General features: G+C 36.6%; 2 protein-coding genes across 9 annotated transcripts; one reads left to right on the plus strand and one right to left on the minus strand.

Annotated features, from left to right (window-relative positions):
• Positions 1 to 9041: 9041 nt before the first annotated feature.
• Positions 9042 to 17451, minus strand: ciroz (ciliated left-right organizer protein containing ZP-N domains). Of its 4 annotated transcripts, XM_039653012.2 has the most exons (12): positions 16189 to 16268; positions 14645 to 14856; positions 14479 to 14561; positions 14306 to 14407; positions 13168 to 13292; positions 12908 to 13051; positions 12797 to 12835; positions 12570 to 12707; positions 11357 to 11441; positions 11062 to 11258; positions 10232 to 10355; positions 9042 to 10151 (listed from the first exon to the last, which is right to left on the minus strand). In XM_039653012.2, the coding sequence occupies exons 2-12, from the start codon at positions 14680 to 14682 to the stop codon at positions 9934 to 9936; spliced, it is 1293 nt and encodes a 430-aa protein (XP_039508946.2). In that variant the 5' UTR covers positions 14683 to 14856; positions 16189 to 16268; the 3' UTR covers positions 9042 to 9933. The 4 variants fall into 4 exon arrangements, with proteins under 4 accessions (XP_039508946.2, XP_039508947.2, XP_088980232.1 ...); XM_039653013.2 differs by lacking the exons at positions 14645 to 14856; positions 16189 to 16268 and adding an exon at positions 17303 to 17451 and having other exon boundaries at positions 9043 to 10151; XM_089124106.1 differs by lacking the exon at positions 14645 to 14856 and having other exon boundaries at positions 9043 to 10151; positions 16189 to 16310.
• tardbpa (TAR DNA binding protein a) lies at positions 16261 to 20677 on the plus strand. 5 transcript variants are annotated; one of them, XM_089124111.1, is made up of 7 exons: positions 16261 to 16919; positions 17074 to 17237; positions 17766 to 17906; positions 18090 to 18275; positions 18347 to 18431; positions 19209 to 19355; positions 20122 to 20677. In XM_089124111.1, exons 1-6 carry the CDS (start codon positions 16679 to 16681, stop codon positions 19301 to 19303), a joined length of 912 nt encoding a protein of 303 aa, XP_088980237.1. In that variant the 5' UTR covers positions 16261 to 16678; the 3' UTR covers positions 19304 to 19355; positions 20122 to 20677. The 5 variants fall into 5 exon arrangements, with proteins under 5 accessions (XP_088980237.1, XP_088980238.1, XP_088980234.1 ...); XM_089124112.1 differs by having other exon boundaries at positions 18105 to 18275; XM_089124108.1 differs by having other exon boundaries at positions 18347 to 19355.
• Positions 20678 to 20960: the final 283 nt, after the last annotated feature.

A 20960-nucleotide genomic window follows, 5' to 3' on the forward strand; every position in this document is an offset into this window, starting at 1 on the left:
CGTTTGGTTCCCATTGAATGTTTATCAAAAACCTTAATTTCTTTTCGACTGAAGAAAGAAAGACATGGACATCTTGGATGATGATGATGACATCATGATGACATTTTTTTTTTTTTCAGTGAACTACTCGTTTAAATGTAAGAACTTTAAAAAATGCTCCAAAAATTCCACTTCCATTGTAAGTTCCTCACCATGGCATTTTGGAAAACAAGCGAAGAGTCCAAATTTTTGTGATAAATCAACATAAAGCCACAAATTCTGACATTTAGTCCTGACATTAAACCCATCATTTTCCTTTATTGTTATTAATTTTACTATTAAAACTGCAAATCATTTCTAGACATCCTGATCCTCAAAAAAGCATTTGTTATGAAAATTTCAGACAGACTCAACAAAGCTGTACAGGATGCAAAATATTGCATTAGTGAGATCATGGGTGCTGCTTAGATTAATGGTAAAACTTTAAGCATCCTAACAAGCATACTTCAAATGATTAGCTTGCCCAATCTGAATCAGAAATGAGGGTCTTCCTCTTTGACACGGCTGACCTGCTCTTGTCATTACTGAGCACACTATAACCCACAAACAACAACTTTCCATCCACTGTAATTGCTACATAATTCAACAGATGCAGTGGAATGACCTCCAGGTAAACTTATATTTACTTTGCAGCTGTTAATGACTAAAGCTTTGATTAGCTCCTCTTTTAGAGGATGAGGATCCCAGACCTCACGCTTTGTTTTGTTTTCGAGTCAAAGGAGAGATTCATACCCATTGATGCAAAAATGTTAAAAAATAAATAAAAAATTAGACGATCTTCTAATTAGGATGGGCCATTTAACAGTTTATAATCAAAGTGAAGAAATTCACTGAAATAGTGCCTTCAAAATAACTGTTTGTCTCTCTGTCCTCTAGCTTGTTTAAATGGCTTTGACAAGGTTTCTGTATTCAGTGCATTAGCACAGAAATGTGCAGTAACATTGAAATACATATGTGAATAAACATAGAATGTAGTAAATTAATGGGCCGTTTTGCCTTAGGGCAAAATGGAGGACGGACCCCCCATGAGTTCATTTCTCACAGCTTTGGTTATGCTTTTAACACTCTAATTGAATTTCAATGTACATTTTTTTAAGTCGTATTAAAGTGACTTTTGATGTAAATTGTACATGATCTATTGGGGGACTTTTACCCATTAAGTACATTCATGACATGCTCTTCTGGTTTTATCTTGTCTGTGTCATTATAAATTTAGCTCATCATGAAGAAAAATATTATCATGTGAATTAGGAACAGAATAATTATGACTATATATATGTTCTAATATTTAAATTAATATTAAATATCTGAGCACATTGAAAAAAGTTTATATGTTTATAAAATGTTTATTTTCCTGTTTCTTCATGTAATCCCAGATGGACTCGATGATGGTGAGATCAGATGATACCGGCTATTGTCAGATTCCTTGTGCATACAAAAATCTCAATGAATTATTACAATTAATGACAAAATTAATGTTTCCTACTGACACACTACAGCAAAAGATACACTCTTAGAAGAAAAGGTTCTATCAACGCTACATATTTGGAACCCCTAAAAGGTTATATACAGGACCCTTTTAAGGGTTCAATAATAAGAACCCTTTAGGGTTCTTTGTAACCAGGAAAAAGGTTCTATATGGAACCTTTTGGGTTCATTCATTATCATTTGTTTTGTCCTTTCCGGATTAAATATTTCATATTATTGACAAACATCAAGACCCTAAAATGCATTTATGAATGCATTGTGAATGATCACAATATTCAAGATATGGGGTTTAGAAACGGTATACATTTTATATCATTTTATGTAGTTAATCAAGATCACACAAAGAGTGGCATTTCCGTTTTTCTCCTCCAAAAATCAACATGATTAAAATGTGATATTAAGTTACTACAACAGTTTAATTAAAATATTGCAGAATAATGTAATATATGAATTTATAATAGCCTATAAAGAACCTTTGTGTCTTGTCATTATACCTTTTTTAGCATAACCCTATGCTTCATATATAGAATCCCAATGAAATTTTTTCTAAGGGTGTATAAAAAAATGTTTTGTGTGTGCGTGAAAAACACTCACGTGCCCAAGATTTTTGCACGGTACTATTTATAAAGTGTGGGTTTTTTTTTACTGTATATATATAATTATATAAAATTCAAATTAATTTTCAATAGTGGTCTCAGACCTATTGTATGTATTCGCACACAGTATGTGACACTAAGAAGCAAGCTAATCATCTTTTCCAGACCTCACTAAGATTTAGACAGCAAACATCACTCAGTATTTACAAGATCACCTAGTAGTGCTTTCACTGGTATCGAAACTCTTCAGGCACTGATCTGTCTAAAGAAACAAAACAATTTTCCGTTTGCTCTGAATCTCCGCTCCTGAGGCTACAGGACCCTTTGGGTGGCTGTCAGACGTCCACGCGGCATCACACAGACTCGTCTCATGTCAGAGAGGGGGATCTCCAGCCATTAGAATTTTTTAGCACATACTGTCCCCTGAAACATCATGCCCATCCCCCATAAGCCCACAAAACAACCAGCCTGCCTCTTGGTCACCATGCCACATCTATTCAAATCAGCCCTTCATACACAAGACTGCAGCGGAAATTGGTCTTTTGTCACTCAAGATTAACAATCTCTTCCCAAATCCCCATGGAAAATTCCACAGTCCCAATCACTGACAACTAACTGACTCATTGTGACGCAAATGTGTGCCTCATGTCCTGATTTGGAAGTAGAGTGTACTTTTAAATAGAAGTGTTTTAGTAAAATCTATATAAACCGTTTCCACTAAACTCCAGAAGGTGGGCAAAACAGGATGGCTGCTCAGATAGGTTCAAGAGTTTCATCAGCTCATGCTCAAAAATAGACCTCAAATGCATCATTATCGGGGTTTGTGTATAAACACTGAAAGTGACACAGAATCTGCCAGATGAAGTTAGCAGGGAGACGCCTGAACCGATATTTCCTTTGTTGTTTAGTCAGGAAAGGGAAGGTTATATTGTAAACCGACTCGAGGGTAAATAATACCTACGTTTCCATAGCAAAGTCACAAACAGCCTGCAGAAACAAAGGATGAAAAGACAATAAATCTAATGATGGACAATTTTGTTTAGTTTCCAAAGTGTTTTGAGGGAAATTCTATTTCAAAACAAAGGGGCAACTATATTTTTCCATGGAGAACGGGAAATCAGATTGCTTCTTTTCTTATTTCTTCAAGTGAATAGCCAGTATATTTTGTCTGTGTTGTGACGGATATATACGGACACTGTTTTGTTATTCTTTCGAGACACTTCCAGTATAGCAAAACCTGTTTTTAGGCCTCTGTAGCAAGGAAGTTTCAAAGTTCAAGATGTTTGGCCCATGCTCAAAATGTGAGAACCATTCAGAGCAGTTCATTTGCGATCTATAGGACAATGGTTGAAGCACCATGTTGAAATTTTGAATTTCAAACGCACTACATTTAAACAGTAACACAGACAAAAAAAAGCAACTAATCCTAGACCTGATGGAAAAGTGTAATAAATAAATGAAAGACATTCGACTTTACATTAATACATTGCTGAGTTTGTTTGTGCCTGACACATGAAGCAAGTTAAACGAAATCAGATACAAAATTGGTTTCGTCTTGACACAAGCTTATTTGTATTATATAATATTTAAATGGTTCAACCATTATTTAAATCAAAAGTTTAATATCGATTGTCAAAACATCTGTAATTGCAGGTAATGCATTAAAGTGAACTAACCAAGTTAAAAAAATAAATAAATACATAAAAAATAAAAAAAAAACACATTCAAAGCAAAAAAGATAAAAATATAATTAAAAAAATTACATGATCAATAAGTCATGGCAACACGTTTTCATCATTGTTGATGAAAGTTGATTATACTTAAAGGGCCAGTTTCAGAGACAGGGCTTAGATTAAACCAGGATTAGGTCTGAGTTAAACTAAGACATTTAAGTAGCTTTTAAAAATGTGCCTTAAATTACTGGTGTGCATCTTGAGACAAAACAATGCCACTGACATATTTTAAGATATACAAGTGCATGTTGTTTTCAGTTAAAACATGCATTTTAGTCTGGGACTAACTTGAGCCTTGTCTGTGAAACCAGCCAAATAGGCAGCAACTGAACTTTTTTTTTTTTTTTTTTTTTTTTTTTTTTGCAGTGTGTTTTCTATTTGAACATATTTATATATTTTAAAATGCAATGTATTCCTGTGATGTCCAATCAGAATTTTCAGTAGCCTTTATAGTCTTCAGCGTCACACCTGATTTGCTGCTCAAGAAACATTTCTTTTTATCAGCAATGTTAAAAACAGTGGCTGTTTAACATTTTTGTGGAACCCGTAATCATTTTTTTTTAGGAATTTATGATATTTTGTACAAATATAAATGTATTTACAGTCAATTTGTATTATTTTATGTATATTTGAAGAGTTCAGATGCAAAAGCCTCTAAATGCCATTTGAAATTTTCTTCTTTAATGATGAACAATTAATAGGTAATTATCATTGCCATTTAAGTGAAATCACTGAACTTAAATATACAAGTACAAGCTTGATAAAAATTATCATTCTAGAAGAAAATTTCAAATGGCACTTAGAGGCTTTTGCATCTGAACTCTTCATTTGCTCTATAAAAGTAATAATTTCAGTAAAATAAAATCTTACCGACTCACACTTTTGAACGCTAGTGTATATATAAAATTCAGTTTGCTGACGCTAATGGCTCAGAAATCACACGGTCCACCTTTAACCTCTTTTCCAGGAAGAGACGGCTAGTAAAACGCATCAAGACCGTCATATCGCTCTAATACATGAGCAAACAGACGTGTCTTTGCCAGCGTGTCGTATGTGCGCCGCTGTACAGCTTACGTGGCTTTTGGTAGCTGAGAGACATGATTATTCTGAGGTAATATTTTATCTTAGCAGTTTGCAGAGCTTTGTTTGCCATTCTTTCAAGCAGGGGATAAAAGAGCAGCCTTGGCGTGCTGGCTCTGATTATGATCTAATTGTTAACATTCAGTGTGCCTTATTATCAATCTGGTGCCTTACAATGAGCAGTTAGAGCTTTGTTAGTGTTGGCAGAAGGCTCTGAGAGAGCGGTTCTGCTACCGGTGGTGCATTACAGAAGTACTAGTTAGCACTAAGGTGGCATGAGAGGAGCCCCTGCCGCCAACGACAACAACAACAACAAACAAACAGGAATTGATGGCAAGCGTTTATTATCTGGTTTAATTGCTCATCATCTGGAGGATCTGACAGTTGTGGTTAATGAGAGAGAGAGGAAAGGCGCAGGCTGTTGGCAGAGGGCTTCACAGCAAAAGAGGATGCTGGGAGAAGGGGAGGGAGAGTGGGGGACTTTGACACCGAGATCTGGAGCAACTCATTCCAGTCGAACAGAAGCAGTGGATGCAAGCGAAATCATTTTCTAATCAAAATACCAGTCAGAAAAAGCATTCGCTTTATTTCCGCTGAGCTCTTTGCGAGTCTATTTAACCTGGATGTCATTAACACACACTCGAAAGGGGGAATTAGGCCCCGTGTGTAATCAGATGGTGAACACACACAGGATATCACAAAAACTCAACCCCTTCCTAAAGATCTCATCTGGGCTACAGGCCTGGACACGGTTCAAAAGGGGACCTCCCAGAGGCTGCAGCATCAGGCACGTACCCAACCGGTTCAAACTGACAATCCAGAACAAGGCCTTGGTGAGATGTAACGCTGCAGCTAATGCAAACATCAACTGCTTAATGGACTTTAGCTTACAAGATCAGGACAAGACAGTTTATTATGTGTCACAATTCAATCTTAATCTCCAAACTAAACCTGTCAGGTTGGTAAGTCTGTCTATACCGCTTACTGATGAACAGATGTCATAGTTGCTGAAGAATAGATCATGAAAAACTGTGAATAGATGAAGAATACGTTTCACAGGATATTTAGAACTATATTGTCACTGAATTACACCAAAGACTGCATTGCACGAATATAACATTTGACCTTTGGATAAATCAATAAAGCTGCATTTGAAAAACATTTTATTTTGCTGTTGTGTTTACGGTGCTTATACTGAGAAAAGCAGCTTATGTATAAAACATTAATAAATAAATAAATAAATAAATAAAAAGGTTATGCGACACTGAAGACAGGAGTAATGATGCTGAACATCCAGCTTTGCCATCACAGGAATATATTAAATTAAAAAAATATAATAAAAACAGTTATTTTAAAATCTAATAATTATTCAAAATATGACAGTTTTTAATGCATTTTTCATCAAAAAAAATGCAGACTTGTTGAGCCGAAGATCTTCTGTCAAAATCAAAAACATTACAAAAATTAAGTTAAAAATTAAATTAATGTATATATATATATATATATATTTTTTTTTTTTTTTTTTTTCATGGTTTAAATTTGATTTGTAATCCCAAATGTTCAATGTGGTCTCAAATTTTTAGGGCCCCACAACGATGTGATAAAATAATATGTCATGAAGTATTGTGAAGACTATTTTTGAAATAGCTTTGTATAATCCACAAATGGGCCTAATGCACAATTGCAAACAGTAATCTTCATTACACTATGATAAAAGGAAAATATGTGAAAGCAAATATACCACTCATGAGGCACACTAATAATAATAAAAGGCTTTTCCATTCATTTGCAAACATTATAATCAATGGTAAATTGAAGTCATGAAGAAAACTGCTTCATCAGCTTTAACTTACAAGGAGGGGCACAATGCCAATGGGAAACACCCTCCCAAAAACCACGGCTGCTAAACTCATTCACAAATCTCCCATTGAGAAACTCTAGCACTGCTGAAACACTGCATCCTGCCCACTGCTGCAGATATGCAACCACACACATGGGAATCATTAGGGCACGCAAGTTGGCAAGTGTCCCTAGCAACCAGCTGCATCTGTTTATGTTTACCTTCACGCTCCTACCAGCTAATGCCATGAGTACATCTGCTACTGTGCAACGAAGCTGTGGTTACATGCATGGTTGACCCATGATTCTGTAATTGCCCAGCAAGTAAGATAAAGAGTCAGAGCGTAACCACCAAAGCCTTCCCTTCCCTTCCAAGAGCCTCTTTCCTCTGCCAGCTTTTGTCCTGTAGTGGAAAGCCCATCGCTGAATCGGTTCAAGCCGCAATTGTAAGCCTGCTATTACAAACCTGAGCAAGAAATACGAACACTAACGGATGATATATAGTAGGTTCCAAGTCAATTGAACCACATTTAAAAATATTATTTTTATATACACATGGTTTCAAACATTTCATTTAAATGTAGTTCAAATGTCTATTTTACATTTTTATTAAAATCACTTGAGACAAAATACATGTTTTTACTATATATATATTAGTTATTATAAAAACATCTTTATCATTATAAATTTTTACATTTATAATATTTTTAGAATAAAGTAAACCATTTTCACTAGCGGACTAAGACTTTTGGATCCCACTGTACAATATGAAAATATATATGATCAAGTTATGTCAACAGATGTTTTTATGTTGCTTTAACTCTGCAAAATAAGTTGTTAACTACAATATATACAAGATTAATGAACTAATTTTTAAATTCAGTTTAATGTAATATAACATTTAACAATTTAAGGCAGCAACTTTTTTTACAGTGCATATATGTTTTAACACTGATGTTTTTTCACTGATGTGATTTTGATTATTAGTATTTCTTTTAAATTAACAAACTGTGATACACATTTTAACCAAAGGATGGCTGCAATAAATGTTCAATAAAAAAATACGAGAACAAAGTTTTGGTAATGTGTGACTGTTTAACTCACATCGTTATCAATTATGACAATTAAAAACATCTCTGAAACCACACACTGGTTAAATTCTGTATTACTCTCAAACATCTCACAGATGTGCAACTCATATGAAAAAGAAAAGGAGGGGGACATGAAAGGAATTTTTAAGCCTACACTAATAACATAATGGCTCAAAACAGCCACATGAAAGACTTGAGATGTTGGTGTACTTTGAGCTGTTATTGTGTTTCCTGTTCACAAGTTCATGCAACAGATGCCAAAGAAAACCCTGGTAGCGTGGCCCCCCTCTGACCCCCTGGGTGAGAATTACACCCTGCCGGAGTGCAAAGCTCTAGAGGACACATTAACCAACGCATACAAATGTGCTCTTGTTTTGTCATTTAATATAGAGCACATATTTTCAGACACAAACACAATTAGGATGAGAAAGGGTGTTCTTTGGTTTGCTCAAATATCAAGACTGTAATCACAATAAATTTCATGAGTCTCAGTGGTCTTTTTTTTTTTTCCTCCAGATGCTCAGAATTAAGAAGAATATCTTGCCTGGGTTACATTAAAATGGCCTGCCCTTTCAAAAGTCTAATTGAATTCATTCAAGCGTGGGAAATTGCGTAGTAAAGGCAAATTAACCAACCTCACATTTAAGGTTGTTTTTCCACTGGATCTGAGTATGTACATCAATGTCTTATGAGTAAAATAAATTACGGCCATAAAGCTTCATTCATGCATATGAAAAAATATATATATGCATTTTAGAGCAACTGACACTGACCACAACATTTAACACATTTTTACACAGTGATGATCGGAATGTTTTGCAAAAGCCAAACACTAAACAACACTGACCTCTTCTGGCTGTTCAACATACTGCCACTAAGAGCTTGCTAGCCAGAATCAAAGTGTAACTAAAGGGACAAAATAGTTCAGTGAAATGACAGTTTTACAACAGAGACCACACCCTTGAAGGAAAACACTGAACCAGGCTTCAGCAAGAAAACATCTCTGGTGGTTGTCCACATCATCGGTTTTAGTCAAAAACACAACATGTACTAATCCAGATCATGTGTCAGTCATAAGATTATATGTTATTCGTTGTATTTTCCAATACATACCTTCTGTAAGGTATAATGCACATAAAATGATGTACTAAATTAATACAGAAGACATCTGAGGTCATTTTTACTAGAATCAATAGTTTTATTGTTTAATAAAAGTTTATCAAAGAAAGAAATTCCATTGTCCAATTTCTTTAATTACACAGCATATCGTATATGTACATACTTTAAATGAATGGGGCTTTTGTGTACGTAGAACTATTGATTGAAAACCGATTTCGAGGGAGGACCCAAGTTCTCACGACACTGGTTTCAGAAACCCAGATAATCAGAGTGATAGGTAGCAATATATGGCCCTCCGTGAGTATTTTAGACCGATGAATGCTGCGAGTATTCAAGTGAGCCACGTTATAAATAAACAAGCTATATAGATCTCTAAATACACCTAAATGATCATATAATATAACAAAAAAACATTACAGAAACTACATTATGGCAATTTCTAAACTGTCAGGCACTTTCTGTCTTTCAGGAAAGCGACTGGGATAGTTAGTGAACAACTTGAGAATTTTTGCTAGATACAAAATGTATTACTGTTCCACATTTACTCCCGAGAGGAAACGCACAGCTGAGAGAGTTCTAAGACAGTAGCTTGTTTTTAACTGGCATGACCAACACAGTCTTAGATGTAATCATTCCCTGCATGTGATTCCAATGGCACTTTGCTTGTCAACGGAAAAGATGCATGGGTCCACTTGACTGTTGTGTTGTAAATCCCAGTCTGAGTGAAAATGGCGCTTAAATGTGTAGCTGTATTTCAAATTGTGATTACATCTGCTGTGATTAATGGACTACCAATTGTAATAGTGTAGTATGGAAAATCACTGACACGTGCAGTTGGTACCTGCATTTCCATCCGTTGTGCATTACGGCCCCTCACAGTTAATGATGCACAGATTAACTTCTGGAGGGATCTCTGTTGTTCTTTAGGACGTAAAGTATAGACTGCAGTCACTTTTTCCCCCATGTTCTCAGAGCCTCGGTTGTTTGGATTTGTTGGGTTGGTACCAATGTGATGCTGGTTGCTGTCTGTGATGCTGTAGACGTAGTCTTTAGCAGCACGGATAGAGTAAACTCTTTGTTGGATTCAACGGAAGCTTCTGGCTCACCCGTCATCCCCTCAGGAGAATGCGTTGTGAAATTGGCTTCTTTTGGTTCATCATGCATCTCTGAAATACATTTGTATAATTTTTTTTTAATTTTGAATACCTGATTGAGTGACTAAGGGACTTTTTGAGCCAACACTAACCTGAGCATGGTGAGGTGTTTTCCATGGTCCAGTGCATTTTGTGATTTGACTCTTTAAAGGTGAGAACCGCATCTATCTTGTAGAAATTTTGCTGAAGCGTCTCACCTTCCTGACCACGGCACTCCTAAAAATACATAAATGACAGTACAAATGATAAATAAACAATAGAATTCAAATAGATTAAATCAAAATGTACAGATCCTTATTTCAAAGCTTCAAAACTCTTTTAATTTTAAATTTGTATGTATTTTAAAATGTCATTTATTCTTGTGATGGCAAAGCTGAATTTTCAGCAACATTACGTCTTCAGAAATCATTCTAATGTGCTGATTTGCTACTCAATAAACATTTCTAATTATTATCAGAGTTGAAAACAAGTGTTTTGCTTAAAGGTTCCATCTACAAAGACGCAGTTTTTTGACGGCCTGCTTATATGACGGGCAGCGGATCGTTAGGAAAGATTAGATCAGGGTTCCTCAATCTCGGCCCTGGAGGGTCACTATCCTGCAGAATTAAGCTCCAACCCTGATCAAACAGTGGCCGTCCAGGCCCAAGATTGAGGAACCCTGAATTAGATGAAAGTCATCATTTATGTTTGGGCCTTTTTTGGGCCTGAAATCGCTGATACAACCTTTAATAACCTGTAAATCATATAAAGTTTAAAAGAACACAATTTATTTGAAATAGATTTTTTTTTTTGTGAAATTTGCGATATCTTAATATACAGTACTTTGTTAATCAACTTAATGCAACATTGCTGAAAAGAAGTATTCCTTTCTTTCAAAAAAAAAATGAATGGTAGTGTATGTATAAAGTTATTCACTGCTGACCTTTTTCTGTTGAATATGGGATGTGGGAATGACAAGCTGCACAAAGTCACTCGTCTCTGACCAGGTGAATGTGTCAGTCTGTTCCACAATCACATTGCTAACTGACAGGGTCTCATTTTGATATCCACCTCTCTTGGTCAAGCCCATGCGCCGTTTATAGACATGCAGCACCGTGTCCTCAGATGGCAACTGGTTCACTGAAAGAAACATGCAGAATGGCTGTTCAAATATGCAAGTGATAGAAATATTGCAAAATAAAGAAGTTAAATGCTAGTAACAAGACATAGAAACAAACCATTTGGGCAGGTTGCCTCCATGCTGTAGGCATACTGGCCACTGACCAGTTTGAGAGGTAAGAAATGTCCTTCAGATTTGGAAACCTAAAAGATTAGAATTCTTTTAATGCAAACAAACCTGCCGTTGAATTGTTTGAAGCACGCTGTGAATTAAATAAGTGGTTTCTAGTCAATTCTTTAGCCAGTTTGGCTATTTTTGACCAGGCAGTGGATGAAATGATGAAAATCACACTATATTTATGAATGAACTTTGCATAGCATTTTTGCTATTATGTGGATAATAGACATTTTGAACTTTGGATTTAAGTCCCCCTTGAAATTCACTCCCACTTTCATTTCTAGCCCTGCTTTTGACTCAATTAAAGCACAAAGGATCAAAATAACTAAGCATTCAAGTACCAAAAATATGCTATTCACTTACAAACCACTAGGTGGTACACTTTAGTAAATAACTAGTTCAAGCAAGGTCGGTAAGTTACAAGGGCTGGGGGCAACAACACAAAAAAGCAAACGAAAAATACTCCTCAAATTGAAAATAATGTAATTCTTGGAATGCCTAATATTACACAAATGTTCAAAACTTTTTTTTATTCAGTAAGGACATTTAAATTTAAAAAAAATATATTAAAAACAGAATATATACAGTTTTCAACATTGATTTTAAAAATAATGTTAAAAATAATATTAATCTGACAATTAAAATATTAGAATGATTTCTGAAGGATCATGCGACACTGAAGACTGAAGTAATGATGCTGAATATTCAGCTTTGCATCACAGGAATAAATTACATTTTAAAAATATTCAAATAGAAATAAATAAAAGTTTTTTTACACTGTGATAATATTTTCACTATTTGACTGTATTTTGATCATTGACATGTGAGCATAAAAGACTTATTAAAAAAAACTTGTGCATGGTAGTGTATACAGGCCTAGTTATATTATGACATAAAATTGATAATAAAGAATTTATTCAAATGAATTGATTAAATTTCACCAATTGCCAAAAACAAACACATTAGACACAGTATCAGTTTATATTAGAATATACACTCGTCTCACACTAAGATTTTTTAAAAAAAAAATCAACTTTATTGTTACTTAAAGGAAAAAATATAAAATATTTACTATAAATTGTATTTTAAAAATATTGCTTCACTACTAAGCTATTACAAATTCTCAGAGCCACAATCTGACAGCACAGTCTTACCTGCACAGGGCTTAAGACGGTGCCCCTCCTCCCTTGAACTGTTATATTTGGTTTGTGCATTTCAACGTTTACTTGAATAAGACTGGAATCCTCCAAAGCCACCACCAGACTCCCTCTCAAGGCCAGAGACCAGTCAAGCTGAGTGAAAAAAATCACATCAGAAATATTTCACATTAGATCCATTCGTCGCTTCATGACACCACATATATACAGTCATTATAAATTACCTCATTAGTCCAGTTATCCACAGGGATCTCTCTGGTAACCTTGAACAGACAAAAAAGAGCTTTTAAAACGTGAAAAGAGAGAGAGAAAGAGAGGAAATCACATATTCTTACCTGAATGAAGTCTGAATCACACTGGATGTACTCTCTGTTAGGAGGCTCTAACACTGCTGGACACTTCATCATAAACTTTTGAGTCCTGCCTCCAAAACGACTTACTCTCTTCAGCAGGTTCAGCACAATCACATAACTGCCATGCTGAAAAAAAAAAAAAAAAAATTCACCACTAAAAGTCTGTGATGCAGTGATAAATAAGGGACAGATTCGTTTCTACAACAATATGTTTTAGAAAACAAACAGGGACATTTTCGGACCTCTAACTGGACAAAACATCCACTGTACATGACTCTGAAGATATAGTTCTTGTCGAGATCTCGGTGTAGGGCAAAACCACATGAAGACAGCTGATGGTTTAGATGTTCCATGGACACCAGACCCACTGGAAAGAGCAAGAGATTTATAAAACTACACAGAACAGATTTTGAAATACATTCAGAGAAAATGCAATTTCCTCTTTTATATTTATGTATGGAAGAGAGAGGCCGCACTTTGCATATACAGTTTTATTATACACAAAGGCGTTTCGGCGCGTGCCTTCTTCAGTGTGCAAAAGAACAATACCTTATCCAGTCTTAAATACCCACACCAGTTGACACACCCATAATCACATCAACCAATTAATTTAAAATGATGCACATGTTACCAATTAATCCATTAATGACAGACAAAGACACATAATTAGATAGGCTACAATATGTAATACAATTCTCGTAGTATGTTTTAAAGAAAACAGCTTAAAGACAGGTCCTCGTTCATACCATTGGGAATACATGTGTTGAAATTAAAAATTGCAATTTCCTCTTTTATATTTATTTTATATTCCTCTTTTATTTTATATTTCCTTCCAATATTTTAGAAAACATATTTCTAAAGTGTTAGTTAACATATAAGTTTGTTTTTATATAATATTATTACTTTAACATATTTTTATATTTTATGCTATTAGATTAGATAAACTACAACCCCAAGAGAGAAATTCACATTTCATTGAATATATTTGTGTCCAATCCAACATCAAGTATAAATTACAAAATAATTATATATATATATATATAATATAAATAATTATATCAAAGTGTAAAAAATGTAATGTGGTAACCATAATGTTTTTCCCCAGAAACATTTATATTTCAGGTGAATAATGGTTCATTAATGATCAGTTTAATTTCTTCTCTTATGTAAAAGGGATAGTTCAACCAAAATTTTAATTCTGTCATAATTTACAGCACACACTGCCTTACATAGTATTTTTTAGTGGAAGTCAATTTGTGTCGTCAACTGTTCGGTTACCAAATATCTTTTTTTGTGTTCAACAGAAGAAATAAATTTCATTTTTGGAGGAACTATCCCTTTAAATTCAGTAATTCAATGTCCATGTACATCACATCTCACCTTGAATCCTTAACATTCCAGAGAGCCAAAGCCTCAACCCCTCAATTCTCATTCTATGGATCCAAAGTTCCATGTACTCAGAAAAACATTCCACATCACCCTCTAGGAAAATGAAAATCAGTCATTTCTACTTAAATATTTTACTTCAGTGCATACAAACTACAAATAATTACCCGTCATGCTTGCAGATGGACTGCCTACCCAGTCACTCTTCTGAGGTCGCAAAACATTTCCCCATATGGGCAAAATTAAGTGACTGTGTGAAGTGAAAAGCAATGAGAACAATTTTAGTAATATTACAAGAGAAAAGACTTCAAGCATAAGCATACATTTACTTACACTGTAATAAGTAAAACCCTTGTGAGCGTCAGCGACATGGTTCATTGTGTGTTGATCCTCATGATGACAGAGTATTTTATACAGCTTACAAGTCAGCTGTGTTTGACTTTTGAGGTTACATGTGGGTGAGAGCAAGGAAGGCTGACCCATTTCATCATAAAATTATACAACATACAGAGTGAGAGGAGCAATGGAAGGAGGGAAACCTGCACCTGCACAGCAATAAAAATCGTTCTTACTTCCTTTCATTCACTTTTTGAGGTGAATGAAAGAGGCTTTATATTTTCCACATAAAATGTTTTGACCACTTCATGAGTTAACAGTTGTTATCAAAAACTTTGCAAGACTGGGGCATAGTGATCATTGAGTGGCCTAATTGAGATTTTGCTATAAAATTGCATGTTTGTACACTGAAATGTATTGATTATATCATTGTTGGCAGTATAGCATAAAATACAGCCCTGTCATTCTTACCCATTATTACAGAACAATAAAAACAATTGTAACGTTAGCTCATAAAGACACCCATGAGAAGGCTGACCAACCCATCACAGATCCCTCAATTAAAAGGAACACAGGAACCATGTCCACTATGTGATATAATAGAGGGTTTTCACCGACGTCATATTCTGGGCGGTAACCCGGATGAGCGGCCATTATGGAGGCACTCGGATGTAAACTTCTTATACTGTCTATGGATGTAAACAACAGCATGGATTGCACTGTTTATGTACGACTGAACACATTTTTACACCAAAAAAAAAAACACAGAAAAAGCCTGAAAGAACTGTGGCATGGACTCACAAATCGGATCTGAACAGTTGCGATAAACAGTGTGGACATCATTTTAGATCAGATTCCAATCGAATACAAAAATAATCGGATTTTGACTGACAGAATGTAGCCATAGTTAATACATTTTAGCCATAGTCAAAAAAAGCTTCATTTTACACATGTGGCTGATGAGCTGATGCTGTGCCTCTCTCAACCACAAACGCCTTCTTTCATCAGTTTTTTTTGCACTCTTCTCTTTGAATTTTGGCCGTCTATAGAAAGGTATTTTCCAGATGCGACCGATTAGTGTAGACCAAAACTCGACCATTTTTCAGCAGAAATAATCAGCCAAATTTGCGAGTCCGTTCAGCTCAATGGCATTGTTTATGTTCTGTGCCTCCAAAATGGCCGACTTCCGGATTGATGACGCGTCGTGAAAACCTTAAAATAATAAAACATTATAAATACAACATACATATACATGTCCCTAAACATCTTGGTTGCACAATATTACAGACCTTTGTCTTTAAATCTATTGTTTTACAGTGCGTTTGTCTGTTCTATGTCTGATGTAACAACCTGTAAGATAAGATATGAGACGCTTTCAACGTTACAGTGGATTCTTGCATTTTTGACATTATTTCTGTTGTTTTAAATGGAAATTACAACCACACCGGCCCATCATAATCATAAACAGACAAGACAGAATCACACCGTCTGTCACAGCACAACACAAATTATGCAATGCGTTAAAAAAGTTAACATCTTACAATTCCAAACCCCTACATGTGCTGTGATGAGACTGCCCAAACTGACGACGTCATTCCTTCAGTGACGCATCTTGGGTGGCCATTTTATCAGTTTTGGGGGTCGGGACAGCATCTGGATGCATTTGTCCACTCGTTTTTTGTTTGTAGTACTTTAAATCGCTTGTTTTGATCGCAATCTGCAGATAAGCACGTACAGTCGATGAGAAGGTATTTGCAAAGCGCTGAAGTTGGTGGAAACAGGGTGCGGCGCGCCATTCATTTATAACGTGCGCGCGGTTAGCAAATAGCTTAGCTAATGGCGCCCCGTATTCATTGACTACAGTCCCACACAAGCAATAGACATAACACTTGTTGTCAACAAATTTTTGGTTGTGTTTACTTTCGAAGTCTTTCCGGTTTACTAGTTCGGATTCAGCTCGGTTAACTTAGTAGCCTTATAGCTGAAATTTTGATCTGGTCGGAAGCTCGTAGCTTAGCTCTCGGTGTAATCATGACTGAGTGTTATATTCGCGTCGCGGAGGATGAGAACGAGGAGCCGATGGAGATCCCATCCGAGGAGGACGGCACCGTGCTGCTCTCAACTGTTGCCGCGCAGTTTCCCGGTGCTTGCGGCCTTCGATACCGTAGCCCCGTGTCTCAGTGCATGAGAGGGGTCCGACTAGTGGAGGGGGTTCTTCATGCACCCGAAGCAGACTGGGGCAACCTGGTGTACGTGGTTAATTATCCCAAAGGTATGATCAGATCTTGTTAATATTGTGCTTATTTGATTGCAAGGACCTCCTATAATTCGGGAATTGTTGATCCACAGAAAATATGGATTATATGTCATCCATTGCAAATCCCTGTCTTAAAGCATTTTGATGTGCAAACGAACGCACTTTTCAGATAACAAGAGGAAGATGGATGAAATGGATGCTGCATCGGCTGTTAAGATCAAGAGAGGTGTGCAGAAAACATCAGATTTGATTGTGCTTGGTTTGCCTTGGAAAACAACAGAGCAAGACCTGAAAGATTACTTTGGCACTTTTGGAGAGGTGATCATGGTGCAGGTTAGTATGAACAAACCTAAAAGGATAGTTCACCCTAAACAAACAAAAAACTTAAATGTACTCACCATCATGTCGTCCCAAACCTTTATGATGGGTTTTCATCTGTGACTGCCAAGTTTTTAGGCTGTTTTACCAAAACACAATTAAAAAAGGCAACACTATTTGTGCACAATATTGCCAGTATGGTCCATTTTAACTGCTGAGGATCAAGTGAGGAATACCATAGGGTTAATAGTAACCATTCACTTTCATTGTGTGGAAAAAGCTGCTCAAAATTTGATATTAATTAACTCCTTGGAGTTCCATGAGAGGAAAGTAATTAATGACAGCTGCTCAAAATTTGATATTAATTAACTCCTTGGAGTTAATTAACTCCTTGGAGTTCCATGAGAGAAAGAGTCAAACAGGTTTTGAAAGACATGAGTAAGTAATTAATGACAGAATTGAGTTCACTCTTACACAAATAAAGTCATGTATCATGCATTCTGTATTGTTAGCTGTGACACTGAGCATTACCGTTTCCCTCAGGTGAAGAGAGATACAAAAACTGGAAATTCCAAAGGATTTGGCTTTGTGAGATTTACAGAATACGAAACACAAGTAAAAGCCATGTCCCAACGGCATATGATCGACGGAAGATGGTGCGACTGCAAACTTCCCAACTCAAAGGTATGTTTACAACACTTAAGTCACATAATACCACACATAGTTCAAGAGATTTGTGTTTAGAAGTATTAAGCTGTTTTAGAATTAAATTTGAAAATACACACTTCATCTTTCAAATGTATTGTGATGCCCTTGTCGTTCTGAACACTGCATGAATGGTCCCTGTTTTCTATCAAAATGATTTAGTATTTCCTGGAACAGGCTGGCCCCGATGAGCCTATGAGAAGCAGGAAAGTGTTTGTGGGCCGCTGCACAGAGGACATGACGACCGATGAGCTTAGACAGTTTTTTATGCAGTATGGCGAAGTCACAGACGTGTTCATCCCCAAACCTTTCCGAGCTTTTGCCTTCGTCACTTTTGCGGATGATCAGGTCCGTTTCAGTCTCGTGATTTGGTTTGCTCACGTTCTCTGCTCGTTTTAACCGATCCCCTCTCCCTCCAGGTTGCCCAGTCTCTGTGCGGTGAGGACCTGATCATCAAAGGAACCAGTGTGCACATCTCCAACGCTGAGCCTAAGCACAATAATAGTAGGCAAATGATGGATCGTGGGCGATTCGGGGGGTTTGGGGGGCAGGGCTTTGGCAGTAGTCGCAGTCCAAACAGCAATGTGAATTTTGGGGCCCTTAGCTTGAATCCAGCCATGATGGCAGCAGCTCAGGCAGCCCTGCAGAGTAGCTGGGGCATGATGGGAATGCTGGCCAATCAGCAGAATCAGACAGCCCCCTCCGGCGCCGCTCCTAGCGGGCAGAACAGTGCTAGTAGAGATCAGAACCAGAGTTACAACCCAAGCAGCAATAACTACAACACCGGCAGCGCAGCTAGTCTCGGGTGGGGGGCGGGCACGAACACGGGCACGGGCAGTGGGTTCAACTCCGGCTTTGGATCTAGCATGGAGACAAAGTCCAGCTGGGGAATGTAGAGGGATTTGAATTGGGTTATGAAGTATCCTAATATCTAGGTTGTATGGTAAGTATTTTGAGAGAAGAAAGTTTAGTCAGATATTATGTCCCTTACATATTTGCCTTTGATTTAGTAAAACTTTGAATGTTCTTCGTATACATATGATGATGATTGCTCTTTAAGATTCATTTAGTGGTTGGAATTGTTAGGAGTGAAATGAACACTATAAAAAAAATGTCCCTTATGGATAAAATGTATTTTATTTTCAGTAAGCCCACATATCTGAGCATCCAGTACATTTAAAGATGCTCCATGTGGAAAGCAATTTGAGTTGTTCTCTGCAGTTTTTTTTTTCTTCCCCTCAACGTTTTTTATGGTCAAGCCTTCATAAATCTCTTCTACAGTTCATCACCTCTTTTCCAATTTCCCGGGAAGAAGCCCCTCGTTGGCCGCAATGTTCGAGAGATCTCAGTATCAGTTCCCTTCTTCCCATGTGTAAATGCTTTGCCATCAAAGAGCACAGCTTCACTCTGCATATACTGTGTTAGACGGTGGGTGTTGTCTTTTTTTCCCCCTTTTCATGGATGAAATCTGTCCGCTTTTTTGAGAGCTGAGAGTGAAATGGTGATGGATTGTTGGTGCGCAACGAGTGAGAGACTGAATGAGCGAACGCACTGAGAGAGAGAGAGAGAACTTGAACGCAAGTGTGCGATGCCGAAAAGCGACGTGATGGCTGTGAGAAGAACCTGTGTGAGCGAGTGTGAACAGAGGCAGCGAGTGTTTTTTTTTTTTCTGTAGGACCATCAGAAGGACATTCATTTACATTCTTCCGTCCCTCTTGTTCTGTCTACCTTCCTCCCTTTCTTATATTGCAATCATATTTAAAGAGCTGCATTTAAAAAAACAAAACAAAAAAAGATATATGTAGTGGAATGTTTAAGTGATCTACTAAGTATTTGTGTTCTTGCTTAATTTGATGTGAATGCTGTGTATGGTGTGTGTTCTATCTCGCTGTTACTGAACTCATGTGTGAGCGTGACGTGATGCTGTCTGTGGGCGGGGCTCTGGGAGTGGGTGGCGAATGAGGGTGAGCGTGAGCTCTGAGTGGCTTAACTGGGGTGATGTATTGATGATGAAAGCGAAGAATGCTTCAAAAGGTTTCTTTTGTTATGCGTTTTGAATGCTTTTTATATGTTTTGTGACTCTAAGGGAACTCGAATAAAAAAAAAGAATAATTTGACTAGTTATTTTGATAGTGGCTTATTTGTTTGAAGACATTAATCGAATTGCAAACGCTTATTTAATTCGCATGTATAGGAACGTTGGACTCGGCGGGCCCAGGTTTACCTCAGAACCCTGAGTGAAGTCTATAATGGGAGACCTGAAGACTGAAGTTCACACAGTCCATCTGTGGAGACTGCTGCTGTATGCCTTTAACCTGAAAAGGGACTACGTCACTTCACTGTAACCATTTTTCCCTGGAATCCTTATTGAAATTTCAATGGACAATTCCTAATTGGCTGGAGTGCATGACTAAAGACAATACAAGGCAAACTAAAAGCAGAGTTAAACCAATGAGTTCAAGGATCAGTCCCATCACAAATGACTTGACATCCATGCTTGTGTATTTCCAGCGCTTGTACGCAAGACGTCATTGATACCGAGTCCTTCTGTTTGATTGCTTTCACGTGATCTGTCCCACTGTAAATATAGTGTACTTAGTTGAAAAGGCCTTTTTTTCCATATTAGGCAGTGACCTGTTGTGGTTGAACATAGGATTTTGTGAATGAGGTTTGTGTTATCAATGACTTGAATCACTGGCAGGATTTCCATTTTTTCAAAATACATAATAAACGTACACAGATGAATTGTATCTGTTTTTATTTTATTTTTTTTACCTGAAAAGTTGTGTAATTGTAAACATTACATGTAAGTTTTGAAGTGTAAAGCTAGTCCTTGAATTTAATTTACTGTTTTGGTACATTGCAAACATAATTTTAAGTAGTTTTGCTGTTTGTGTATATATCAGTGAGAACAACTACAGGTAGTTTCTCCTCAAAGTGAACAACTACTCAATATATAAAAAACAATACATTTGCTTACTAAATTTTAATTAATGGTTTAAATACACTTAAGAAAATGTCCTTATTAGTTTC

This window comes from Pimephales promelas, chromosome 20, assembly GCF_988280905.1.
Source record: "Pimephales promelas chromosome 20, fPimPro1.hap1.1, whole genome shotgun sequence".
Classification (NCBI taxonomy): domain Eukaryota; kingdom Metazoa; phylum Chordata; class Actinopteri; order Cypriniformes; family Leuciscidae; genus Pimephales; species Pimephales promelas.